The sequence below is a fragment of the Coloeus monedula genome, assembly GCF_965178545.1.
Source record: "Coloeus monedula genome assembly, chromosome: 18".
In the NCBI taxonomy this organism is placed as follows: Eukaryota; Metazoa; Chordata; class Aves; order Passeriformes; family Corvidae; genus Coloeus; species Coloeus monedula.
The window spans coordinates 16,201,889-16,227,318 of record NC_138798.1 but is presented as its reverse complement, the minus strand read 5'-3'; the positions used below and the strand labels follow the sequence as shown (position 1 = coordinate 16,227,318).

General features: G+C 57.7%; 5 protein-coding genes across 9 annotated transcripts in view; 4 read left to right on the top strand and 1 right to left on the bottom strand.

Annotated features, from left to right (window-relative positions):
- Nucleotides 1-562: 562 nt before the first annotated feature.
- VSIG10 (V-set and immunoglobulin domain containing 10) lies at nucleotides 563-6,231 on the top strand (the record flags this gene model as incomplete). The annotated part of the gene is made up of 7 exons (XM_082293442.1): nucleotides 563-647; nucleotides 859-1,143; nucleotides 4,013-4,294; nucleotides 5,063-5,356; nucleotides 5,478-5,588; nucleotides 5,886-6,065; nucleotides 6,164-6,231. The coding sequence occupies 7 exons, from the start codon at nucleotides 563-565 to the stop codon at nucleotides 6,229-6,231; spliced, it is 1,305 nt and encodes a 434-aa protein (XP_082149568.1).
- A 1,107-nt stretch (nucleotides 6,232-7,338) lies between these two features.
- CFAP73 (cilia and flagella associated protein 73) lies at nucleotides 7,339-9,586 on the top strand (the record flags this gene model as incomplete). Its single annotated transcript, XM_082293441.1, is given in 9 exon segments — nucleotides 7,339-7,397; nucleotides 7,907-8,042; nucleotides 8,201-8,305; nucleotides 8,373-8,573; nucleotides 8,675-8,896; nucleotides 9,124-9,282; nucleotides 9,363-9,404; nucleotides 9,408-9,489; nucleotides 9,492-9,586. Coding segments are annotated over 9 exon segments (1,101 nt in total), but the record flags the coding sequence as incomplete, so codon positions are not given.
- Nucleotides 9,587-9,922: 336 nt separating this feature from the next.
- Nucleotides 9,923-15,326, bottom strand: DDX54 (DEAD-box helicase 54). Its single transcript, XM_082293201.1, has 20 exons — nucleotides 15,277-15,326; nucleotides 14,769-14,904; nucleotides 14,612-14,682; nucleotides 14,350-14,535; nucleotides 14,211-14,260; nucleotides 14,064-14,105; nucleotides 13,726-13,821; nucleotides 13,492-13,613; nucleotides 13,267-13,328; nucleotides 13,018-13,149; nucleotides 12,548-12,758; nucleotides 12,113-12,247; nucleotides 11,655-11,876; nucleotides 11,492-11,565; nucleotides 11,214-11,411; nucleotides 10,906-11,051; nucleotides 10,717-10,830; nucleotides 10,526-10,630; nucleotides 10,242-10,345; nucleotides 9,923-10,150 (listed from the first exon to the last, which is right to left on the bottom strand). Exons 1-20 carry the CDS (start codon nucleotides 15,316-15,318, stop codon nucleotides 9,927-9,929), a joined length of 2,472 nt encoding a protein of 823 aa, XP_082149327.1. The 5' UTR covers nucleotides 15,319-15,326; the 3' UTR covers nucleotides 9,923-9,926.
- Nucleotides 15,327-15,388: 62 nt separating this feature from the next.
- RITA1 (RBPJ interacting and tubulin associated 1) lies at nucleotides 15,389-18,982 on the top strand. The gene is made up of 3 exons (XM_082293135.1): nucleotides 15,389-15,616; nucleotides 15,825-16,504; nucleotides 17,155-18,982. The coding sequence occupies exons 1-2, from the start codon at nucleotides 15,396-15,398 to the stop codon at nucleotides 16,357-16,359; spliced, it is 756 nt and encodes a 251-aa protein (XP_082149261.1). The 5' UTR covers nucleotides 15,389-15,395; the 3' UTR covers nucleotides 16,360-16,504; nucleotides 17,155-18,982.
- A 767-nt stretch (nucleotides 18,983-19,749) lies between these two features.
- TPCN1 (two pore segment channel 1) overlaps nucleotides 19,750-25,430 on the top strand; it is a 42,524-nt gene continuing 36,843 nt past the window's right edge. For 2 of the 5 annotated variants that reach the window (XM_082293770.1, XM_082293767.1), the window contains exons 1-2: nucleotides 19,750-19,786; nucleotides 20,086-20,752. In XM_082293770.1, the coding sequence (XP_082149896.1) occupies nucleotides 20,660-20,752 (93 nt within the window). In that variant the 5' untranslated portion in view covers nucleotides 19,750-19,786; nucleotides 20,086-20,659. The other 3 variants (XM_082293768.1, XM_082293769.1, XM_082293772.1) reach the window with 3 other exon arrangements.

The following is a 25,430-nucleotide window of genomic DNA, read 5'->3' as shown; positions in this document are numbered from 1 at the left end:
GTGTCTCAGCGCTCTGCTTCACGCACGCCTTTTTGCTTCCAAGCTGCCATGTGTAAGGTATCCTGGAGAAACCCGTGGATAGTTGCGCGGTTACGGCCCATGCTGTGGGGTTACACGGAGGAATAACCGTTTATCTCTGCTCTCCGCTGCTTGTGGGGTGTCTCTAAGTAGGTGAATTGCAGTAGCTCTCTGGACGTGGGGGTCGCTGACCGCTCAAGGAACACCACTCCGGGAACACCGCTCTCTTCGGTTTAAACGCTGCCCGTCCGTGGGCGGTACCGGGCGGCAGCGCCGGCCCCGCTCTGCTGGGGCCGCCCCAAGTGGCGGGGGGGGAGTGAGGTGACCCCAAGATGGCGGGCGGGGTTGGGGGTCTCAAGATGGCCACTGCCCAAAATGGCGCCCCTGAGGCGGCGGGGCCCGATCGGCGACCCCATCACGGGCCCCTCACGGGCTCTAGCGGGCGGATCCCCCCAGCCGGGCACGCCCGCCCTTCCCTGGCCTCTCGCCGGGGCGGCGGCCGGGCAGTACCACCTCCGCGGCGCTCTGGCAGCGGTACACAGCCATGCAGCTCCCCGGCGGGATGCCGCCGGCCCGGTTCTTCCTCGCCCTTTGTGTCTGGAGGCTGGTGCCGCGCCGGGAGGCCGCAGGTAGCGCGGGCTGAGGGGAGGGGAGTAGGGAGCTGTGTCCCTTTTTCCTGATTCTGGTCTTCGCTGGTTGTTTTTAGTCACCTCAGAGGTCCCTCAGCAGTCCCCTAACAAGCACCCCTATTTGACACAACTAAAATATCCAGGTCTTTGCTGGCAGAAGGCAGCTTTGCCCATTTCCTACATCCTTAACGCCATCCCTTCTCTTTTCCAGGAACAGATGAAGTGGTCTTTGGGCAGGTGGGAGGAAGCATCCTCCTTTTATGCCGCAACGTGTCCAAGGAAGCTACCGAGGTGGTCTGGTTCCAAGGGGATCCGCACTCCTTTCCACCTCTCTTCTCCTCGAGGGTCTCCTTCCCCCCGGACGTCCGCTTCTCCCTGGTGGACAACAGCTCCCTGAGCATCACAGAGCTGCGTGTGCAGGACGAGGGCAACTACACCTGCAGGGAAGTGCTGAACAAGACGGACCATGAGCACAGGGTGCAGCTCCTGGTGGCCAGTAAGTCATTCCCACAGCTGAGCTTCCTCCCCTTGGCCTTCCACATCCCCAAATTCATCTGGCACTGGTGGAAAAATAATATTAAAAAAGTGCAAGGTGGCTTTATCATGCAAAATCTCTTTCACATCTGCTCACAAGCACCAAAATGTGTGTCCAAATGGCTTGTCACAGATCTGGCATGTGCAGGGGAAATGCTAGCTCTTAAGTCCTCACTGTGTCTCTTCTTCATTGCTGGTGATAAACGAGTTTTTGGGCACATCTTCCATTCCCAGTAGCTATTCCAGGGGGCCCCTTTGCCTCAGAATCTGGCTGACTTGAGCCTTCATAAACCTTGGGGTGGGGGCTGCTGCTCGCTGTCTGCTTTTCGTTGTTTGGGATAGATGTGCTGTGCCACGCCTTGGTGCCATCCTTTCAGTGGGAGAACGGAGAGGGTCCCCAGCTGAGGAGTCCTACAGTGCAACCTTCTGATAATGACGGAAGCACGAAATTCCTCAGGTTTATGTGGGAGCAGTGTCCTGAGAACGTGCCTGTTATCAGCACAGGCCAGTTCTTCCAGCCCTATTGTATCTTCTGGTGCCCTCTCCCCTTTCTATCTCTGTTTCCTTCATTCATTCCCTTAGAAATGCTCAGAGCACAGGTGGAAGTTCGGGCTGGAAAGCGCTTAAGCTGGTTAGTTCTCTCCTGCTTCTGCCAGGGCACCATTATTTTGCCCTGATGCCTCATGTATTCCATGGGAGCAGCCCCCTCCAGATTAGCAAGGAGCACAGGTCCTGTGCCTGGTGCCACTCTTGGGCCCTTCAGGATTGAGAAGAGGGAAAATCCACTGCTTTTCCCATTTTGACCCTCTGTACTCCCTTGGCCCTTTCCTCTTTTGCCGCTCTTCCCATGTGTGAGAGCTGTTTGCCTTCAGGGTGTTCCTTCCTTTTACCTGTGTGTAAACATTGCACCTGTTTTGTACAGATTAACCTCTTGAAAGTTTACAGGAATAAAAATTCCCTTCCTGCAGCAAGGAGCGTGCAGATGGGCTGTGCAAGGATTGAACCCCAGGCAGCTGCAGGGAATATATATGTAGGCACTGGGCTTAGGACTGGGGAGCCCCAAATCTGGAGCACTGGGGCAGAACACTCGGGAGAAAAACATATTTATGGGGTGCCAAGTGTTGGTGCTGCACTCTGAACTTCATATATTAGCCTGGAATTAATTGTGTGAACTAATTTCCAAATATGACAAAGGTGATGTGGGCATGCCCTTTGATAGATAAGAGAGATTTCTGGAGGTGCTTTAGGTCAGCAGGAGAAGCATCAGCAGAAGTTAGAAGTTTAACCTCTAACCTGTAGCAGGGCCCTGTTTTTTCACAATCCATGTTGGTGGAACATCTTATCCTGGGCTGGAGCAAATTTTGGACACAGAGCTGGCACTGCTGTGAAAGGGCCTCGCAGAATCTGTAGAGGCTTTGTGTGGGAATTACCAGCTGACAGTCTTCAACCTGTCCCATGGGTGGTACCAAAAAGTTCTCTTTTTGTTTAAAACTGCACTTTGAAAACACCACAAGCAGTACAGTAAACATTCTAGTGACAGGACAAAGGTGCAGCCCTGCCTTACTGGGCTGTGGTTCTGTGTTTGTTTTGGATGGGAAGCACCTGTGAAGGAGACGTGCAGTTCCACACCTCCCAGGGATTCCTTGGTGCATTTGTGTGTGGGTTGATACAAGCACTGTTGGCTCTTCTGTGGGTCAAACCACAACAGGTCCTTTTTGCTGGTGTTTTGTGAGGTTTTAAGGTTTGGGAGGGTGGAGATTTTTAGGCTTTTGGTTTGGTAACTTTGTGGGAGCAGAGATCTCTTGTTTAGACAGAGTTGTGCTGGGAGAGCCTGGGAGTTCAGGGTGCAAAGCTGATGGCTTCAGGAGGCTGTTCCTGAGGTCAGCACAGAAAGTGCAGCTCTGGCTGGACATCCTGGAAGGGCTGTGTCCCCCTGGACATCCTGGAAGGGCTGTGTCCCCCTGGACATCCTGGAAGGGCTGTGCCCCACTGATGTGGGGCAGTTTCTGCTGGTTCAGGCTGACAGGATGCCATATTAAGCACAGCCAGGGTTTGGGATCAGTTTGATCCTCCCCAGAGCTGGGACAAAGGGAGTGTTGCAGGGAACTTTCTTGCCAGAGCTGGGTGGTTTCAAAGATCACCCGAGGCGTGTGTACAGTTCCTGGAGAGCCAAGCCCCAGGAAGGTGCATTCTTGCAGCTCACACGAGGGTTTGCCGTGATGTTTGTTTTATTAATTCAAGTCGTTTCCAAGTCCCCTGAATAAATGCTCCCCAAAATAAGTCTCAGACATCCCTCTGACTCCTCTGGTGTGGGGCTTGCTTTGGTTTGATCTCTTGGTGGGGTCTTGTTCAGCACTGGATTAGGCACACATAGGGGCACGGTGTGTTAATTCTGGATCAGAGTCCAGAATTCCTCTGGCTGTTAAACCAGCACATGTGTGGATCTGTGTGTGGAAGTAGCAGCTGGGAGAGAGCCAGGACTGTGCCTTGTTCTCAAGTGGTGACTCCATGTCCCTCCGTGGTACCTGTGGCATGGGGACCAAGGCAGCGGGATTTCATTCTCCCGCTGCATTTTTAGGTGTTTATCTCATTTCCATTGGATAAAGCTGTGGCAATATTTTTTTCCCTCCCTCAAGGCTTGGCTGTGGGGGCTGTGACAGCCCTTCAGGGTCCCTGCTGGCTGTCACTTAGAGCTGCGCACGCCTGGGGCTGCGGGATGCAGCTCAGGGAGCACGACTTGCAGGGAAACAGGAAAGATTTTTCAAGGGGAATGATGACAAATGAATTCCAGCCTTGCAGTGTTTCTGACCGCATGCTGTCCTTGCTGCTAGATCCACCACAGGCAACGCCGAAGTGCTGGGCTGAGACCTCCTCATCAGGGCTGATGCTGCAGCTGTTCTGCAGCTGGCCCGGGGGGTACCCCCACCCCACCCTGCACTGGAGAGAAGAGGGGCAGGATCTGGAGAACTCCAGCTGGGTCATCAGCTCCACCAGCTCCTCGGACACCCACGTGGAGACGCTGAACAGCTCCCACCTCTCCCACCGAAAAGTCTTCAAGTGTGTGGGTAGCCACGTGGTGAAGCAGGAGCAGCCCGCCTGCACTGTGGAGATAAGTGAGTGGATTTGCCGCCTCATTAACTGTTAATGAAGCTGCTGAAAGTGGGGCAGGTGGGTACCCCGGTCATTCCCTGCTCTCCAGAGCACTGAGGTGGTCAGGGAAGCCAAGAGGCAGCATGGCAGGGCACATGTGCAGCCCAAGGCACAGATGTCCTGCAGCTGAGATCCATCACGGCAGGGTTGCAGGTGAGCTGTGTTTTGGGCCCATCTTCAGGGGCCGACAACTTTGACCACAGCACTGTTTTCTCCTGTGGAAAGCTTCCACACACCTGCATGAAAGCGAGAGGTGGTTTGGGGACTGTGGGCAGCTTGAGATGGAAGTTTGGTAGGGTTGGGTGTAAGGGTTGTGTGTGCCCTTCAGGCATCTCAGGGATCTGAGCGGTTTATGAAAACCTGGGCTGTATTTATCCTCCAAGGATTGTCAGGGCTTCTTCACAAGAGCTCTGCTGACCCCAAGGAAAATAATACCTGGGCTGCTCTTCTCCTGTCTGCCATCTACCTGCTGGCTACCTCAGACCACTTTTCCCCAGGGATATCAAGACAGGTGTCAGAAGGGGCTGAGCACCATGAAAGCTGCTCAGGTCACTCCTTGGGAGGCTCTTGAGTGAGCCAAATGCCAAACCCACAGTGCTCAACTCACAGACGCCTGCCTGCCTCCCTTCTGTTAATGATTATTAATCAGCCAGAAGCTTGATTGCTCGTTATGTTAATTGCCTCCATTCCCTCCTTGACTTCTGTTTTTGTTTTTGCCTGGGGCTGTTCAGAACTCCCTTCCCTGGAATCTGAGCCCCCCCAGACCTGCTTTGTGGGTGACAACGTGACCCTGACATGCCGGGTGACCGAGAGCACTCCGGCGGCTCGGCTCAGCTGGCTCCGGGACATCACCCAGCCCGAGGTGGAGATCCAGCCTGGGGGGAGGTTCCTCATCGCCCAGGAGGGCAACGTGTCCCGGCTCACCATCCAGAACTGCTCCCAGGGCACCGATGGCGGCTGCTACATCTGCAAGGCCCAGAACCCCGTGGGGCTCAGGGAGCTCTTCATCTGCCTCACGGTGAAGCGTAAGTGGGGTTGTGGCAGGAGGCCTTGGGGGCACAGCACACCCGCTCTTTGGCTTGTACTGAGAATTCCTCATCCATCTGTGTCCCGGTAACAAGCTCCTCCTGTGTCCCCTCTCCGCAGAGCCAGTGAACATCGTTGGCGTCGTGGGTGCTGTGGTGGTCCTGTCCCTCCTGGCTGTTCTCACCGTCACCGGGGTTGTGTTGTACTACAATCCCCTCCTGTGCCTAAGAGGTAGGGATTGGTTCCTCCTTCCTGGGGGTTTATCCCTAACCTGCTTGTCCCTCCCAGTGCTGGAGTCAGTCAGGGTTGCCTGTGACCATGTGGGGGAGGCAGACGTGGAGGCAGGATTGGCAGGGATTGTCCAGTGGCACTGCCAGGGGGACAGTTTCTAACACTGTCTCTCTCTTCTCTCCCATTCAGGTGCTGCATTCAGGTGAGTGTTGACATTCCTCAGCCCAGTCCCTCATGGCATCACTACTCTGCATTCCTGTAGGGCAGGGAACAGGCTCCCCTCAGCCTTTCATCCAGTTTGTTCTGCTGTTCCCAGGAATGCAGACTCGGGGGATGTCTTAGTGCTGGTGGACTCTGAAGACGACGAGGAGGGGAAGGGGTCCGAGGAGGCCCTGAGCAGCTACACTGAGCACGAGGCCATGGCGCTGGTCAGTGGGAGCAGGGCCCAGGCTGCTGACCTGAGCCACCTCACGGAAGGTGAGGAGCCACCTGCTCCCTGCTGAGCTTTGGGTCTTCCCAGAGGAATTCCTGATGGCTGGTGTAGCTGAGATGCTGCTGCTCTGTGCCCTGTGTAGGTGACGATGACGAGATCCATGGCATGCTCTCCCCACAGGAAGGGAGAGAAGAAACACGAGGCCCATAGCTTCTGTCCCTCCTTGGGGAAGCACACAGAGCTCCTGCTGGAATCCAGCATCAAGCAGGCCCTCCTTGTATGTGGCTGAGCACAGGCTGTCAGTGTCCTGTGCCAGGACACTTCAGGCAGAGCCATCCCACCTCTCTCCACCTGCCCCTTCCACAGTTTCACTCCATCCTTCCCCAGCCATGGTTCTCCATTCCTTCTCTCCTCTTCCATTTCCCATCTTGTTTTGGGTGTCCTTAAAGCAAGGTGACTCCCAGCGCAGGCAGAGCATGGGAACACCCACTCACTTCAATGCCTGTGACAGACTCAAATTCACGTGTGGGATTCTGGCTCAGTCTCCATGAGCAGCTCTGGGATGGAGAAAGTCACCATGGGGCTGCAGTGGTCCTGGGGTGAGGGAAGAAACAAGGGGTGTGCAGGCAGGACATGGGTGACACTGACTCTGGGGAGGCTGAATTGTTTTTATTATAAATATTTCCTCTATTCCTTCTGTGGTGTTGCTCTGTGTCCAAGCCAGGAGTTAATCTGTTCCTTGTGGAGTGTGTGGAGGGTAATGGGGGCATGAGCACACATATGTGGGGACAGAGGGGACCTGACAGCACACAGGGGATCAAAGAGAATCTGATGGCCTGTGGAGTGGAAGGGAAGCACTCCTGGGACATGCAGAGAGAGGCAGGGTCTGCACCGTGGGTGAAGTCGGGGGGTCTGAGCCATCCCTGGGATGTCAGAACAGTGTGAGCTGGAGCAGAGCTGAGGGGGACAGGGGTTGTGGTCCGGCTGTGCACAGTGGTCTCTGAAGGGCCATGGAGCCTGAACGGAGGGTTCTGAGGGGCTGGAACAGGGTCTGAGGGCTGGAGGGAACGGAGTGTGGGTGGAAGGATGGAATGGTTTGAGGGCTGAGAGTGGGAGCCCCCCTGCAAGCAGCCCTGGTGCATTCCCTGTGCTCAGCACCGCGCCCTCTCAGCGGCGCTCAGAGCCAAGCCAGGAAAATCCCAGGGAGCTGCGGGAGCCTCTGGCTGCCCCTGGCAACACTGTTGTGCTGCCACCACCGCGGCCGCCCCGGTCCCAGCTCCTCCGCAGGCCCCTGGGCGAGGAGGAGGCACCGGCGAGATGGACTCGGAGCTGGAGGAGCAGTTGCGAGCAGCCTTCCGGGACAAGCTGCGGCTGCTGTGAGTGAGACCCCTCCGTCCTCCCCGTGGCAAGGGACCAAAGAGTTGGCAACAAGGCCAGCATGTCCTGTGTGCCCGGTGATCTCGGTTTGTGTTCCCATCTCCGGGTGCCACTGCCAGGGTGGGTGTCACTGGGTGGGCACAGTGTCCCCAGCGGAGGCTCCCAGGGAGGAGAGGATTCCAGCCGTGGGCTGGGGGGAGGCAGGCGGACTCCCCGGGGTCTAACCAGAAAGCTGAGATTGTAACGTGATTTGTCCTTCCCTGGGGAACAGCGCCGGTGCTGGGGGTCTCCAAGTGGGAGAGCCTGAAGTGGGAGGGATGGGCAGGAATGAGGGTGGGCAAGAAGATGAATGCAGGCAGGGATAACGCAGTGTGGTTCCTGACAATCCCTGCACACACCGGGGAGCGGGCCAGGCTCCCCAGGCCGAGCCCCGGGAGCAGCGGTGGCCCAGGGAAGTCCTGCCCGTGCCACGGTGGCAGATGCCCCTGCCCGGACTTTCCCTCCCCAGCCAAGCCGAGCTCCACGCAGCCCGTGGCAGGACGGTGACAGCGCGGGACCCGGCCCCGCTTCTGCCATCCACTCGTGTGCTCCTGAAGAGGCGGGAGGTGGCGGAGGTGGAGCAGGAGCTGCAGAACCGGCGGGAGGTGAGAGCGGCCTCAGCCCCCCGAGTGTCCCCTCCCCGGGTCCTTCAGGTGTGCCACGGGGACAGGCAGCGGGCAGGCATGTCCCCAGCTATCCACGGGCTGGCACCCTCGGGTGCACAAGCGTGGGGCAACGCTCTCAGCACCCCGCCATCCCACAGGATTTTCGGCAGCGGATGCAGCGCCTGGCGCAGCGCCGGCAGCAGCTGGCCCGGAGGGAACGGCAGCACCGCGACGCCGTCCTCAGATTTGACTCCTTCCTCAAGGTGCGAGGGCGGGGGCCGGGGCCGGGCTGGCCGGAAGGTCGCCGCTGACCCCGTACCCACGGCGCAGGCGGTGGCGGCCAGGCGGGAGCGGGCGCTGCGCCGGGCGGGCGAGGAGCGGGCGCGGGCGGCGGCGGAGCGAGCTGAGGCCGCCCGCCTGCAGCGGGAGCTGGCGGGGCTGCTGCGGCGCAGGGATCGCCTGGCCCGGCGCCTGCGGAGCCTCCGGCCCTTCGGGGACTACTTGCGGGACGTGCTGGCCAGGATGGGGCAGGTGAGCGTGGAGTCCTGCGGCGCCACCCTGCGTGTCCCCCAGCCCCTTGGTGGCGACATCCCTCCACCGCTGCGGCCTCTCGGCCGCCTCCCACTGCCCAGTTCCAGGACGTGCCGGCCATGCTGGTGCATTTCGGGGTGCTGGCGGGGGTGCGGGCAGCCCTGGCACGGGAGGCAGAGGCCGGGCAGGAGCGGCTGGCCCAGGGCAGGGCACGGCTCCAGCGGTACCGGCAGGAGACCAGCACCGAGCTCCTGGGCACCAAGGACGAGCTGGCCCGGCTCCACACGCGCCTGGAGGCCGCCCGCCAAGATGTGCTCCAGTGGGTAAGGGGGATGTCGGGTGCCCAAGGACCCCCGCGGGGAGAAGGGCAGCAGTGCAGGTGTGCTGCACAAGGGAGATGCCCAGTGTGGTGGAGGCGCAAAGCTGGGTGCACTCTGGCCTGAGCTGAGGATCCCTGCAGCTCTGCTGGGTCCCCCTGGCCTGGCGTGGCCCGGCCCGGGGGGCACAGGAGGACAGAGGGCAGTGGCCCGGGGCTCACTCTGTTCCCCAGGAGTCCTGCTGGACCCACATCCAGAGTACAGTCATGCAGAAGACCCTGCTGCTGGCACAGATCAAGCTGGCTGTGCTGAACCTCTTCCAGCTCACCACTGCACAGCTCAGGATCCCCACAGACAGAGCCCAGGAGGACACCAAGGCCCAGTTGGACATGGTCAGCACAAACCTCTTCCCCAGGCAGTGGGGCTGGGGACATACAGGGACATTAACATCCCTGGCTGGCTGTGGCATCAGGCTCCAATCTTCGCAGGTACTGCTCTGCATGCGGGGCCTGGCTGACATCTGTGCCACTGGCACACACCTACAGCACATCAGGGGTGCCGGGCTGCTTCAGGGCCAGGAATAGCCCCTGGGGACACCTCCTGCTCCTGGGGCTGGGGAGAGGCTGCCAGGGCCAGCCTGGAGCCACAGGACCTCCGGGGATGGAGGTTGTTCCTTGCAAGTCTGGAAACCCCACGATGAGAGGCAACAGGGATGGCAGTGGCACAGGCACACTGGGGTGGCACCGCACCCAGGCAGGGCCAGAGTATTCCCGGGTTCCCTCCTGCCCAGAGCACCCCAGGCAGTGGGAGGAGGAGGGAGCTGCTGTTGGCATCTCCAAAGGTGTCTCACATCAAAATACATCCAGCTGTGGAGCCGCAGTACTTGCTTGTTCTTGTGTCTCTGGGTGGCCCGAGGAAAAGAAGCACCCCAGGCACGATGCTTGGAGCAAGGACAGAGAGAAGTCAGGATGCAAAACCAGCCAATATTTACTGTCCCCTTCCCCAACTCCCAGCCCAGGCATGGGGGGCATGTCCCCTACATCCTCTTCCTCAGCTTGCCCTTCTTGGCAGCGCCCGCCCGGCGCCCGAAGGCCATTTGCCGCAGCTCCTGCACGCGCTGCCGGTTCCTGGCCTTGAGGCGCTTCAGGCCCCCGCTCTGCAGGAAGCGCTGCTTGGCCACCTTCTTGCGCTGCTTCAGGATCTGCTGCTTGTTCTTCAGCTCCGAGCGCACCCTGCCCTGCGCCGGGGGCTGCGTGGGCCCTGCGGGGGGACATGGCTGTGCTCAGGGCAGGGGACAGAGCCAGGCTGAGGGGGACAATGCAGGGCTCTGTTGCTTGCTGCAGGTACTCACCGTGCCCACGCCTGTGCTTCCCTCTGAACTGCTCCCTGCTGCGTGGCCCTTCCTCATCCTCATCCCGCTCGTCAACCTTGTACTTCTGCTTCCACTTCTCATAGCTGGGATGGGTGGGTTAAGGGAACATGTGGTGACTCCTCACCTGACCCTGTGCTGTGGTGTCTGACTGTGCTCCCTTCCCCAGCTGCTGCCCTGGCAGGGGATGGATCCCTGACACGGGGGTCCAGCCCCGCTCCCGCAGCCCCCAGCCCAGGCAGGCAGCAGTGCCCATAGCAGGATACAGGTTGTTCTTGTAGGAGCTGCTGATGTAGCGCCCGCTCTCTGTCCGCACCTTCTTCTTGTCCTCCTGGCCCGTCTGCCCCACAAACCGCTTCTTCTTGCGGTCCCTGCGAGAGACAGGAGGGCGGTGGCACTGAGCAGTGGCACCCCCAGCCCTGATTCTCCCTCCAGCCCACAGGTAAACCCCACTCACCACTTGAGCAGCTGTTTGCTCTTGTTGAGGTTGTGGTTCTCATCACCCATGAGATCCAGCACGGCCCCGGCCGCCTGCTGCTCAAAGGCGCTGCCCTCGCCGCCCACGCTCAGCCTGCAAAGGGGGGTGATGAGAGCAGCCCCCACACAGGCTGGGATGGGACAGCAGCAGGAGCCCCCCCAGACTTACCCCCGCTCACTCTCAAAGTCCTTGGGCCGGTATGGGATGTAGAAGTCCTCATCCTGCTGTGCCAGCTGCTGCGGCTTTTTGCTGGGACTGTCTTCTCCCCCTCGGCCCCGTTTTCGCTTCTGGCCCCCCATGTTGGAGAACACGTTCTGGAGGGGGGCAGTGGAGGGGTTCGGGAGCCACGTCCTTCCCAACATCCCTGCAAGTCTCTGCACCAGCCCCCAAGCGCCGGCACAGTCTGGAGGCCCTGGTGCTGCTAGCACCAGGCCAAGGCTGCTCTGCAGCAGTTCCGGCATCCATGACCCCATTACCTGGAGATCTTCCTGCTCTCCTTCCCCATCCTGGGTCTTGCAGGGGGCCAGGCACAGCCCCTGCCCTTTAAGTGCTGCTGCCCGCTTCTCCTGCTGCCCGCGCTGGAACTTCTCAATCAGGGCATGGTCGTGGCGCCGCTTCGATCGCATCACGGTGCTGGCCGGTGTCCGGGACGTGGCGTTGATCTCAAAGATGGTCTGTCCCCAGGGCGGGTGCATGATCCCCAGTGAGCCACCTGGGCCTCCCCTCCCATCCCACTCCAGGAGTCTCAACTCACCGCCTTGGACTTGTAGGTTTTAATGCTATCCACAAACTTCAGCCTCTCCAGCTCGGTGTCCTCGAAGCGAGCACCTGGGGAGGTCAGGCAGGGAGAGGGGCACAGATCAGTTCCCTGGGGAGGGGAATGGGGTCCCCTTCCTCAGCATCCCCTCAGCACTCACTGAAGAGTGGGTGCATGCCCAGCTGGGACACATCCAGGTCCTTGGCCCTCTTGATGGACTCCGGCGAGGGGCCGGGGCGGGAGCGCAGGTACTGCTTGTGGGCGTTGTCAGCAACGCGGCGCAGGCTGCGCAGCTCCAGAGAGGCCTCGTGGTCCGTCAGCAGCAGGCATTCCTCGTCATCCACCAGGCTCTGGGGGACACGGCCCAGGACCCCGCCAGCGTCTGCAGCCCAGGGGCCACCATGTCACCTCCCCAGCACCCACCCTGGATTAATCAGAGCAGAGCTGACAACCCCAGGGAGCTCAGTACTGTTCAGTCAGCATCCCCCACACACAGGGTGTATCACAGCCCCCAACACCCCATTTTCCCCATCACCCCTCTATGTGAGGGCCCACAAGACCACAAACTCCAGCACTGGCCAAGGGTAACACCCCAGTGGCCACACAGCCACCCCTCACCAGCAGGCATCTCCTGGGCTCCAGCGAGGACAAGCGGGTGCCCCAGGAAGAGGTGGAGGTCGAACACGTAGGGCATCTCGTCGGGAGCCACCAGCGAGTAGGCAGTGCCACTCCGGCCAGCTCGGGCCACACGGCCTGGCGAAGGCAAGAGGAGAGTGGGAAAGCATACCCAGCGAGCCCAGCCTGTCCCCACCCCAGCAAGGGACTCACTGGTTTTCCCTGGGAGTCTACACATGTGACATTTACCACAGGGGCATGGCTAACAACAGACTATGGGTGACTGGGGAAGGGGCAAGGGGGAGCCCTAAAAGGAAGGTACCAGTCCTGCCTCCAAGACCCCTCACAGTCCAGCTGGGACACCAGGAACACTCTGACACTGCTTTGTCCCCAGTCTGTCCCCCAGTGTCACAACACAGTGAGGGCACTAGCACCCACCAACACGATGCAGGAACAGCTTGGCCCTGGCAGGGAAGCTGAAGTTGATGACATTGTCCAGCATGGGGATATCCAGCCCCCGGGCGGCCACGTCGGTGACCAGCAGCACTGGGCACTTGCCCTGGGAGAACTTGGCGATGTTGATCTTGCGGGCAGTCTGGTCCAGAGAACTGTAAATGTGGGTGCAGCGGATGCCCTGCGCCGTCAGCAGCTGGGAAGGGGGGAAGAGAGATTGGATCCCACCTGGGCATGTGCCCTCAGCAAAGAGACAAGGCCAAAGACTCCAGGGTGGCCACCTGGACCTCCAAATCCCACTGTGCTCCCTCGTCTCTGAGCAGTGAGTGGAGCAGCACCTCCATGATCACATATTCTGGGATTTCTCCTTCAATACAGTGAAACATAGGGAGAGATTCCAGCAGGGACCTGCCACAGCTGCAGACCCCACACGGGCACCCCCAAATGCCACTTACCTCCTTCAGATACTCCGCGTGGTGCTTGGTGGCCACAAAGACCACAGTCTGGTCCTGGGGCTTCACCACACTGCGGAGCAGGTGGAGCAGCACGGCTGGTTTGTCGTCCCCACGCACATGGAAGAACGCCAGCTGCAGCGTGAGGGCAGTGCTCAGCCCTGTGCCACCCTTGTCCCCTCCTCAGGAGCAGGTGGCTTGCAGGGGGTGGGGGGCACAAAGCCCATCTTGAACTCCCCCAGCCCGTCTCACCTTGAGCTGCTCGCTCAGCTTGGACTCCACATCCAGGCGGATCAGCATTGGCTCAGTGAGGCCTGTGGTGACACACGGGACACGGGTCACATATGGCATGTGCTGCTAGGGACATCCACTTGGCCCAGCGTTAATCCAGCTCTGTTTTCCCAGTGCTGGGCTCGGCCTGGCTGAGGGACTGTGCTGTGTCCCTGTCCCCAGTGCCACCTGCCCCCCGTTCCTCACCAGCCCGGGCAAACTCAACGAGCAGCTTGGGCAGCGTGGCGGAGAACAGCACGGTCTGGTGGCAGTCTGGGAGCCGGGCGATGATCTCCTGGAGCTGCTCAGCAAAGCCCATCTCGAAGAGCCTGCAGGGGAGGGGATATGGGACATGGCAGGTCCCTCCTTGCCACACCCTGGGCATCTTAGCCACGTGGGGACACTGCCAGCCCTGGGGACGCCCTGTGCCCCCGTGCTGACCTGTCAGCCTCGTCGAACACCATGTACTCCACAGTGTGCAGCTTCAGCTTCATCTCCACTGCCACGTGCACCAGGCGCCCAGGGGTGGCTATGATTCTGTGGGGACAGAGGTGGTGACAGGACCAGGCTGAGGGGGAGACAGTGTCCCCACACCATCCTGGGAGCAGGTCCCAAATCCAACCCAAAGAAGATACAGTAGAAATCCTGTTGTCCCACAGGAGGCTGCTCCAAGGGAACACCAGGAATGCCCATCAGGCACACTGGCTCTAAACACCAGTGATGTCCCTGGATGGCTGGTGGCCATTCCCCACCAGGTCCCCTTCCTTCACCTCACTCACATGTCAGGGTTCTCATGCAGGGCAGCAAACTGGTCCTCCATCCTGTGAGAAAGGGGAGACTGCGGTGGCACTGGGCAGCTCGGCCCCTCACCAGGTTTTGGGGATGCTCAGGAAGCAGGGATTGGAGGGGACATGGGGACAGCTTACTTGTCTCCTCCCAGGATCAGGGCTGTCTTCAAGCCAGTGAACTTGCCCAACTGTAGGGTGAGGAAGAAACATATTGGTGGGATGTAGAACCAAACCCATTGCCCTCATTGTTGCCACTTGGCCCCGTTGTCCCCTGTACCTCTTTGGTGAACTTGAGGGTCTGCAGGGCCAGCTCCCGGGTGGGTGAGAGGATGAGGGCACGTGCCCCGGCCTGGCTGGGCGCCTTCAGCCGCTCGAACATGGGGATGAGGAAACAGGCCGTCTTCCCGCTGCCTGTCCGCGCCATCGCCACCACATCCCGGCCACGCAGGATGGCGGGGATGGTCTGTGGGACACCACCGTCACTATCACTGTCCCACTGCCACCCCCTGGGGCAGGGACCCAGGGCTCCCCATGCTCACCTTCCTCTGGATGGGTGTGGGCACCTTGTAGCCCTTCTTCATGATGCCCTTGAAGACGGGGTAGCTGAGGCCTAGGCGAACAGAGACAAGTGAGGGGGCATGGGCAGGAGGGGACAGTCCCTGTCCGAGGGACAGCTGTCCCCTGCCCCACACGCACCCATGGACTGGAAGCCCCCGGATTTCTTCTTCTTCTGGTTCTGGGCCCGCACCATGGCCTGAGTGTCGAGCTCAGCATCGGCGCCATCGTCCTCCTCGGCCGTGGTAGGGAAGGCAGGCAGTGGGGTCACAGGGACCTGGGGACAGTGCGGGACATGGCTGTGGTGATGGCTGTCAGGGCACTGCAGCTCTGCACTGCTGGCATGGCAGGCAGGGGCACCAGTGCTGGGGACTGTGGGTACTGGGGACATTGGCACTGGGAACACCGGCACCGAGACACTGGTACTCAGGACATCGGCACTGGGATAGGGGTACTGGGGACACCGGCAGTGGAGACACCCGTACCAGGAATACGGGCACTGGGGACATTGGCACTAAGGATACCGGCACGGGGGGCAGCGGCACATGGAGACCGGGGACCCTAGTGCCGGGCGTAGCGGCGCGGGGTGCAGGGACCCGCCTCGCTCGGAACCCTCCCCGCCGCCCCCCGTCCCCCCGTGCCCCCGTACCGGCGCTCCGCGGGGCTGGCGGCGGGCGCGCGGCGGCGCCATGGCGGTCCCGGCGGCGGAACCACGTGAGGGGGCGGAAGGGGCCGGGCCCGTCCCGTGCCCGCCCCGGGGCCGCGGCCATGCGGGCGGCGGGTCCGGCCCTGGGCCGTGGCTCCGCAGCGACCGCCGCCCGCCCTCCGCGTGGCCCCCGGGGCCGCCGCCGGGTGCGGCCGTCCTTCGTGGATGAGTCGCTGTTCGGCCGCCCCGCGGGGGCCCGCCCGCCGCCTCCCGCCTTCCCGCCGCCCTGGGCGGCTCCGGCGGCTCCCGCTGCCGGCGCGTCCCGGCCCGGGAGTCAGTGCAGGTGAGCGGCGGCTCGGGACGCTCCCTCGGCTCGGATCCCCGCTGCCCCGGGTTTCGGGGCTCACTACGCGTCGGTGTCCCCGGGGCGCCCTACGGAGCCCCTCGACTCCCCCAGCCCGGGCTCGGCTTCCCTGCCAGCTCTCGGTCACTCCCCTGCTGATTTCCCCCACTCTAACGAACACGTGTTTCTCCGCTTGTCGCCCTCCAAGGTCCCGAAGCCACGCTCCGTCCTTCTGTGACGAGTCTCTGTTTGGTGCCAAGCCCCAGGGTCCCGCCTGGGCAGCTCCACGGATGAGGAAAGAAGATGTAACCAAGCTCCATACGCTGCTCTGGAGCCCCCCGCCTGCCCCCCGAAATCAGCCTGGCCTTTCCCCACACTGCAGGGGGCCTCCCCTGCGAGCCGTCCACCCACCGGCCTCCGCGCCTCCGGCCACATCTGAGCCCGTCCACAAGGAGAAGTTGTGTGGCTGGAGGCATCCCAGCAGCGATGCTTGCTCCAAAGGCTGGGGGCCTCCTGGCAGAGGACGTTCCCAGTCTGTCATCCGGCTGAGCGCCCCCCTGGACAGGATTTGCCTGTCTTCCAGCCCCGGCACAGAAAGGTGGAAAAACCAGAGCACTCCGACAACCCCTGCTGCCCCCCAGGGCCCTCCGTTGAGGGGTCGGTCCAGCAGCGTGTCTGGATCACCTGTGCTCAGGAATGCCAAGGCAGCAAGTGGCTGTAAACCCAGACCCCCCTGGAAGTGATGCCAAATGACCCTCTGGATGTACATACAGCCTTAGTCTACCTGAGACCTCCCTGTGACCAAGCCCACAAGGACCCTGGGCTTTTCCGTGGCTGGAAATGAAGGATGGGGCTGTTCCATGTTGGAAGACAAGCCAGGAGCCAAAGGTGACCACAGTGCTGGGAGCAGTGACCTTCTTGTTTAGGGCACAACCGCACGGCACCAGAGTGGGATAGCCTTGGTGGGAACAGCTGTTTCCCTTGATGTCCAGTGGTTGTCAGAGGAGGTGTGGTAACACAGCAGGTTCCTGCTGTCTGGGAAATCCAAGTGGGAGGTTGGAGCAGCAGGAGACAGGAGTGTCCACAGTGCAGTCCAGGGCCCGTCCAGGCACGGGTACATGGACAGCGTAGCTCCATGGGGACAGGCAGGGCTGAGCTCCATGGAGCTCCCAGAACAGGGGGTGTTGCTGGGGTGGGGTCCCAGGTGAGTAGCTAGGGCAGTTGAGGTGTGAGGACCTTTGCTGACCACATGTGGTGAGAGCAGTCCTGCTCCATCCTGCCTGTGCTTGTGCCTGTGGGAGTACAGGAGATCCCTGGTCCGACCTGCTCAAGGCAGGTCCAGTCAGGTGGTAGAAACCCCTAGGAACAGAGGCTGCACAGCCTTGCTGATCCCCTTCCCACTGCTCCACTGTCCTCAGGGTGAACATTCTCCGTGTATCCAGTCAGAGCCTTTTTAGTTTGATTTTTGTGTCTGTTCTCTCATTCTGCACCTGAGCACAAAACTTGGCCCAACCCTCATGGTCGCCTACTCTTTGCAGGTATTGAGAGGCTGCTCTGAGGCCCCCCAAAAGGTTCCCTTCTCCAGGAAATGAGCACCATTCCCTCTGCCTCTAGGCACAGGATGTGCCTTGGTGTCTCCCTGCTGTCCTTGCTTCATGTCACCAACACCTTATGGACTCCTCTGGCAAAGCAGGACAAGGGAGGACGAGCACAGAGGTGAGGAAAGCGTTGCCCTGCGTCCTGCTGGCAGTGGGATGGTCCCAGCCTGGATGGGGTTTGTGACAGAGAAGGATCTGCACAGGAATTTTGACAGCTCCTGGTGATGAGGAGGTGCTGAGCAGATACATAATTGTGTGGCTGGTGCTGAGGGTTGTGAGGTGCTCACAGCAGTGCTATGGTGTCACCAAATAAATGCTCCAAGGCAAATCTGGGATCTGTGGGATGCTGCTGAGTGATCTGAGCACCTCCAAAGCTCCTCCACTTCCTTTCCTGAGGTGGGAAAGAGCAGCTCTGTCTGTATGGAGGCAGATAAAGGACGTGGGGTGGGTGACTTGGGGTTTGCAGTCACTGCTCCCTGGGGAGGGAGGCTGTGATGAGGAGCTGCTGAGGTTACTAGGAGAGTTTAGTAACTCCTGTGACACTCAAACACGCCGAGGGAAACACTCAAATTCACTCAAGGCCACACCAAGCCAGGTTAAGAGCATTATTCTGCCCTCAGAAATTATTTTATTGCACCTTCAGCAGCAGCAGTATCAGGCCTTGACCCACTCCAGCACGTGGAGCTGGAGCCAGCCAGGAGCCTGCGCTGAGTGGAATTTCTGCTTATTTCTTTGGCTGATAGGAAGCAAGAATAACCTGATGTTATTAAAACCTGAGAAGGTGGGTAAGGATCGTTGCGATTAGTTCCAAGCTCTCAGATCTCTCCCTATGCTTCCCATTGAGGCAGTCCAGCAGCTCTTCTCCACCTGGGGTAAAACTGGAGGGACATGAAACAATGGTGGCCTTCTCAGAGGAGGGGTTGGGAATGCTGATGTCAGTCCGAGCCTGATGAGCTGTGCTTGGGATGTGGGCACAGTGACGTGCAAGCTGTGAAGACTGCTGGTCTCACTGGGCTGGGAGAGAGTCCGGATGTGATTTGGACACTAGATGGAGACAAGAGGGTTGAGGATTGACACACAAGCAGGAACGCCGTTCCCCAGCAGTAGGTGGATGAGCACGATCCAGCGGGGCGAGTCGTCAGCAAACTGGGGGAACTGCCCTGGAATCTAGGCAGCAGAAAACTGAAACAGTGCAATCTTGGGAGAGCTGGAGTCCTTGAAAGATGAAGCCTCTTAAAATGAAGAGAGATTTTATCTGAAAATCAAGTTGACAGTGGCCACTTTACCCCCACTGCTGTGCTCAGATTCCAAGGAATCAGTGGAGGAAACTAGAGCCCATCATATGAGCCACACTTTTCTGTCCCACACTGGCTCAGGTTGTCACCAAGGGCTTCCAGGAGGTCAGAACTGACATTTCCTTGCTATTTACACATGAGGACAACGTTGGTTAAGTATAAATGGGTTGTTTGCATTTTGTTCTGTGATTCTCACTCACATTGATGCTTCACTGCTGCCCTGTCCTCTTGTTCTGCCAGAGCTGTGCAGCCCAGCATGAGAGCAAAAGCTGCTCTGTTAATGCTGGAACTGGTGCTCACGTGGAAAAAAACCAGATTAAATCTGAATAAAATGAGGTGGAGGAAATGTTTCCTACGTCCAGATCCAGCCTGTCCGGTGTCACTGGTGCTCAGCTCAGGCCAGAGTTGTTGATACAGAGGCCTGAATCAAGCTGGGGCTCCTCCCTGCTGCTGCTCTCATTTTTCTGCCTGCTCAGCACTGACATAAATCTCATTTTCCACCTTTGACTCCACCCTGACTCCTTGACTTGTTGCTTACTCGGGGGTTGAAGTTGTGTTGCTGCAGGGCTGCTTTCCACTGAAATCAGCAGAGCATTGGGACAGAGCAGCTGCACTCCAAAAACCAGCATAGCTGGCAGGAGCCAGGTGATAACTTGACGGAGGCAGCAGCCTGACCTTAACAGGCTTAATCTCCTGCAGGACCCTTATGAGAGCCAGTGCTCCTGGCTACCCCTCACGGCACCTACTGCGCTCGGGGCTGGGCTGGGCTGCACTGCACTCAGGGCCCGACTCATTCCCACAACCAGCGGGGCCTGGGAACAGGGACGTCTCCATCCGGAGCGGGGAAAAGGGGGTGTCCCAGCCCAGGAGCAGGTTGGGGTCCCGGGCCTGGTCCCCTCAGGGGTCCGCAGCCGCTCCCGCCCGCGTCCCGCCGTTGCCCGGTGACCGCTCCTCCCCGGCCCGGGGGCGGGGCCTCGGCGTAGCCAATGGCAACTCGTGCTCATCTCCCCCGGAGCCCACCCCCGCCCCCTCGGACCAATCAGCACCCCCGTCTGTCTTGAGGGACAGCCCTTCTATCTAATGGCGAGGCGAAGTGCGTGAGGGGAGGAGGGGAGGCGGGAATAACGCGGAGCCGCTCGCAGGGGGCGGGGGCGGGCACGACGCGTGGATTGGCGAGCAGTTGGGGAGGCACCGCCTCTTGGGGCGGGGCCCGCGCTGTGACAGCCAATGGGAGGCGAGGGGCGGGGCGAGGAGGAGCCGCGTCGCTGCGGGCGCCGGTTCGGCGGGGCCGGGGCGGGCCGGGGGGCGCGGAGGGTCCCGGGACGGGCCAAGCTAGGCTGTCCCGGGAGGGTTTGGAGAGCCCGGGGGCCGCGGACACGGGGGGCTGGTGAGGAGTAGGTTCACCCAGGGGTGGGAGGAGGGGGCGGGGGGGGGGGCGCCGAGCCGGGCCGGGCCTCCCCAGCGCGGTGACAGCACTATGCCGGTGTCCCTCTCTCTGGACAGGGACACTGGCTGTGGATTGTCCCCGTGGCGCTGTCCTGGGCCTGCTTCATTTTTCTTTTCCATCACATTTTAGAGAAATCCGTGACCTTGTGGCATCGCGCAGTTAAGGAAACGCCTCCGGGAGCTTCATGTGTGCGGACTCCAGGCGGCCTCCGGTGCTCCCGCGTTCGCCTCCCCAGCTGCGGTCCAGGCGCTTGGGCACGGCGGGGGACAGAGCCATGTGTGACGGGGACACTTAGCGCCATGCTGGCCCGGGATGCGTCACGGCCGCTGCTCCTGGTGCCGAGGGGTCAGGAGCTTGCCAAGGATCAGTTTCTCCTGCGTCCCTGCTGTCCTGCGTGCCGTGCGCCGGCTGGGATAGGCAGCCCCGGCCTCGCTTTGTGAATTGAGCTTTGGCATAAATCCATCGAGTTCGCTATCCTGCGCTGCTTTTGGGAAGCAAGTAACTCGGTCCTTTCTGGAGCTCTGGTGTCCGGAGATGGGTGCGCGCACTGTTGTGTCCGTGTGTCCAGCAGACAGCCCCGGGGGACGACTTTCCAGGCAGAGGTTCTGACACAAGCGTTTCCCAAGTGGAACTGCAAAAAGCGTTGTTTAAAGCTCCGTCAGCAGGAGCCTCAGAAGGGACGGCATGGCTGTGAGCATGGACGATGACGTTCCCCTCATCCTCACCCTGGACGACAGCGGGAGCAGCACCTCAGCCCCTCTGGATGACCTGGAGCGGGAGGAGCTGCCTAACGAAAGTAAGAGCACTTTGTCATTCCCCGCCCGGTGTTTGTCTCTTTGGGGTGGCTGCTCTTCCCGGTGAAACTCCCAGAGCCGTCGCTCAGTGTCCCGGGGCTGCCTGATAAAACCAGGTCAGGAAGTTGCTTGTTGTGCTGCTTGTTGCTCACAGCTTCCTGTGACACCGCGGGCGCTAGACGGGTCTTACCTGTGTTGTTTCTAACACACAATTTTGGGGTTTCCCTGTAGTAACCTGTGACATTAAGCCCTTTCCTGCACGTTGTCCCAGAGTGTCTCCTTCCCTTGGCACTGTCCCACTGCAGTTATCTCATGTGGCATTCTCCTAGCACCATAAACATCTGCCCTTTGTGACTTTTGTTTTGTCCGTTTCTAGTTTACGTTCTGATTTTTGCGAGAAGGGAAGTGTTGATAAATCCCTTCCACGTTTTTATTGTGTTCGTGTCAAAGAACCTGGAGTACTTTTAGACAACATATTCATGTTGGCCCCAGCTGTTTAGTGGAGCATAGCCAGCCTGTGAGCACTGGGAGGGGGAAAACAACAGCCACCATAGCTCAGAAGCTTGGATGTCTCCTCAGTGTGTGTCTTCATTAAAGCCCTCACCCTGCAGCAGGTTGGATGTGGCCAGCAGATGTGCCTGGGTGTGTTCAGTTAGTTTCTGGTTGGTGTTACACCTCTCTGGATGTACCTGAGCAGTTTTGTCCAGCACATCCCTGTGACTTCCAGTTGACATTGCAGGTGCAGACACACTCAGGTCTTGTGATCCTGTTCCAGCCCTTGCTGCCACAGGTTGCACATTTGGAACAAATGCATCATTTCCTGGCCAGGCATCCCTTTTTTTCCACATTACGCCTCTGTGCCATACTGCCTCTGAGATTAGATTCCTCTTGCAATAAGATAGGTTCCCTTAATTTTCTCCTTCTTGACTTCCCAAGTCAGGAATTAGTTTCAGATAATCAAGATTCTTCCTCCCTCCTCCTCCTCTGCCACCCCACAGTGCAGGTCCCTGACTAAATTGCCCAGTTGACTTTCTCTAAGCTCTCTTTTATCCTTGCTTCATCCCATCTGTTTGTCTTTTAAAGTTTAGCTCTCTATTTTTAAGTTGAATAGAAGAGAGATTTCTTCCTCGGTCCACGGGTGTATTTATAGGATTCCTTGTGACTAATTTTAATCACTCTTCCCTCTTTCATTCCCCCGCCTCCCATCCCTTCAAAGAAGAAGTTGGGTGAGGCTTAACAATTGCTTGAAGCCAGCACGACTGTGTTAAAGCACAGGCATGAGAATGAATGTATTAATAAATAAAATTTTCACATTGAAATACAGGGAAGTTGTTTAGGGACCAATTTTGTGCTTCTTAAAAGATTGCTGTGTGATTTTTGGGAACTCATTTCCTGGGATCCTTCAAATGAAATGTCTCTTATTTTGCTGTATGTTTTAATCACTGTTAAAGTTGGATTTGCTGCAGAAATATAAAGCTTATGCTGTGGAAGAGATAGGGAACGATACAGAGCCTTCTGAAGTTAGGGTGGGATGAAGGATTAGGAGGGGTAGGCTGGCATCAACAACTTGAAAGGCACGTTTATCTCTGGGAAGCGGGAAGCTTAAATCAGGGAGAGAGCATGCGGACACCAGCACTGGCAAAAGTAAGCTTGTTTAAAAACCAGGACGTGTGGTCTTCGCCTGCACAGAAAATCTGCTGTGAAATTTGTTGTATCTCGTGGAGGCTGTGAGGAATCAAGTGTGTCCCCTCTGCTCTGCCTCCGCTTGGCTGCTGAGGACTGAAATGGCATTAGCAGAACTGTGTGATGTCACGTTTGCAGTCAGAAGCTTTTCTTTTCCAGGCAAAAAGAGTGTGTGAGAAGTCCTTGTCAGGGGAGAAAGAGCCTGCCAGGGTGATGATGAGGACACGGGGACAGGGAATGTCAGGAGGCTGTTTCCTTCTGGCTTTGTCTTCCCTTTGCCTAAACTCTCATAATTGAATATTCAGCCAGAATTTGGAGGAACAGCTCCCTTGTTACTGTGCTTGACCATCATCAACTCCAAGGGATTCAATGGCAGGTTAAACACAAAACTTTTGCTGAAGTGTGTCCCCAGAACAGGCTGGGACTGTTTGCAGTGAAGGACCCACCATCCTCTTCCAGGTGACACTGAGGGAAAGACAAAGTGGCTGTAGCTACCCCTTGTTCAGTCACATGTTCGAGGTTGGTAATAATGAAGTCTCACTCTTGCTTTGTGTTTCTGTGTGCACAAACTCCTCTAAATTTTAATCCATTCTCCAGCCTGTCACAACCATGTCACTAAGTGCTGTGTGGCTCAGTGTATCAGCTCTCATGTTTTTTTAACGAACTTCTTGTGCTTTTAAATTTAAAAAAAAACCTATCCATGGTGTGGCTTTGTTCCAATCAGGTCTTTGGATAAATGAAGTTTTAGTTTTGGATTCTTAGCGTTGATTGCCTGGAACTGGAGACAAGTTTCTGGGTTGAAATAAGTCGAAACAGGGTTTTCTGAAAGCAAGCCCGTAGCAGATGTAAAAAGAAAGGGCTGAAGTGCAGGAGTAAATTCCTTTCCAAACCTCGCAGGCGAGTCCTCTCCTGGGTAAGTGGGTGTCTTGGGGTTAGAATAAAAGAAAGCTAAAGGAGAAAATTGTGTGGAAAATTACATTCTTAAAGAAAATGTCCAGCTGCAAAAATTAATCTCCCAAATCCTCCAGCTCTTAAGCATTTAACGAGAGAAAATACTTGCATGGGGAGGAATATTAAACTCTGCCTTGCTTGGCTTGTGCTGGGATACAGGGAGCTCCCATGTGCAGCCCCCACAAAGGGTCAGAATCCTGCAAAGTTGACAAGAATTCAGACCACATCCAGAAAAATGTGGTTCCTGTGGTGCTGATGGTTTTCTGACTGCGCTGTGTAGGGGCTGGATAATTTTTCATTCTAGCTGCAGCAGCTGAAGGAGCCAGGGAGAAGCTCTTGAATCACCTGAATCCACAGTAATGAATGTAACGCTGCCCTTCCCTAGCACATCTTATCTGAGCATCTCCATGCAAACTCCAATTAAGCTCCCCAGCAGCTGCCTGAGGGGAGTGACTAACAGGAAACTGAATTTCTGTAGGAGGCAAGAAGGGAGATGTGAACCTGGCATGGCCTTTCCCAAAATCCTGCACTGACAGTGATGAGAACCTGCCAGGGTTTAGTGATTTCCCATCCCTCCTGAACTCCTGGGAAATGTTTGAATGGAGTTCTCAAAATATCTCCCGAGTGCAGTGTCTGTTTTCCATCTACAAAGGCAGCGTGGATAGCCTTGAAACTCTAGGACAGTGCCTCTCCTTGAGCTGATGGGAGCTATAAACAGTAAATGAGTGCACATTGATTTATCCTGTATTAGATCAGATACAAGACTCTCCTTTGCCTCCTGCATGGAAATTGCTGCAGCCTCAAGTAGAGTTTCAGTGTGTTCAGAGCAGAAAGTACAGCTCGGAGTGTTGTACAGGGAACAATGGGATATTGTCTGTTTTCCTACACAATGGGTGATGGCAAGGGAAAAGAAGTCATCTTTCAACTCTGGGCTTTTACAAGAAAGCAGCTGCATCTGCTATTGAGGTAAAAACTAATTATTAGGGAGGTGGGGGAGCAACTGCAACAGCCAAGAGTGATGTTTTCTAGAAGGATTGCTGGAAAATGGGAAGTTATGACTTTGAGTGAGGTGCCTTTGCAATCTCACTTTCTGCTGCCTGAGAGGTGAATTGTCAGGAAAACCAGAGCCAGCCTGGCCTTTTGGAAAGGTGAATTATGTACACACATGCCCCTCTGCCTGGCACTGCTGGAAAGGAGCAGGTGGCTCAAAGAGTGTGAAGAAAATGAGATTTCTCTGTTGGTGAGGTTGGAGGGGCTGCTACAGGCATGCTTGGTGAGGAATGTGGGTAGGGGAAGCCCAGAGACTGCTGGTTGTGCCTGTAGAACAGTGTGTGGGGTGTGCTGGGCTTCCCAGAGGGCTGGAAGGGGCCCTCTGCCCTTGATTGGGACAGTTCCCTGACGGAATGTGGGATGGGGCTTTCAGCAAAGCTGTTCCTTTTGTAACTGGCTGGTGGAGACTCGTGGTGATCCTGAACACAGAATCTAATTACAGCATTAATGGATGTTGTAGACACCTAACTTGTGGGTTTTTTTGTTTTTTTTTAAATCCTTTACTAAGCCCCAGTTAGATACCTGCATATGGAAGTGGCCTGGGATTTGGGGCAGTTAATGTTCTTTTGAGGCATGTGAATCACTTGGATTTTGATGTATTTGTTAACAAATGTGCAACCTGAGGTGACAGAAATCTCTTCTGTGTTGGATTTAGTTCCAGAACACATTTGTATTGGCAGTGAGAGAATTAAGTCTGTCCATGTACTCCACAGCTTCAGCCTATCTGGTCATGGAATCATCTCAGAGAATCCCTGAATGGTTTGTGTTGGAGGGGCCTTAAAACTCATCCTGTTCCATCCTCCTGCCATGGGGGAGATTTCCAGGTGTAAAACAATTCCCAAAGGGCTGGGGAAGCAGAGAATAAACACCTGATCTTTGGGAAAATGCTGCAACCACACAAACTCTTAGGACCTGTGCTTCTTGTGGAACCACTTGAACTGCTGTGGAAGCATTCTGGCTTTGCTACCTTTGGAGGAAAAGAGGCATTTCAAATGT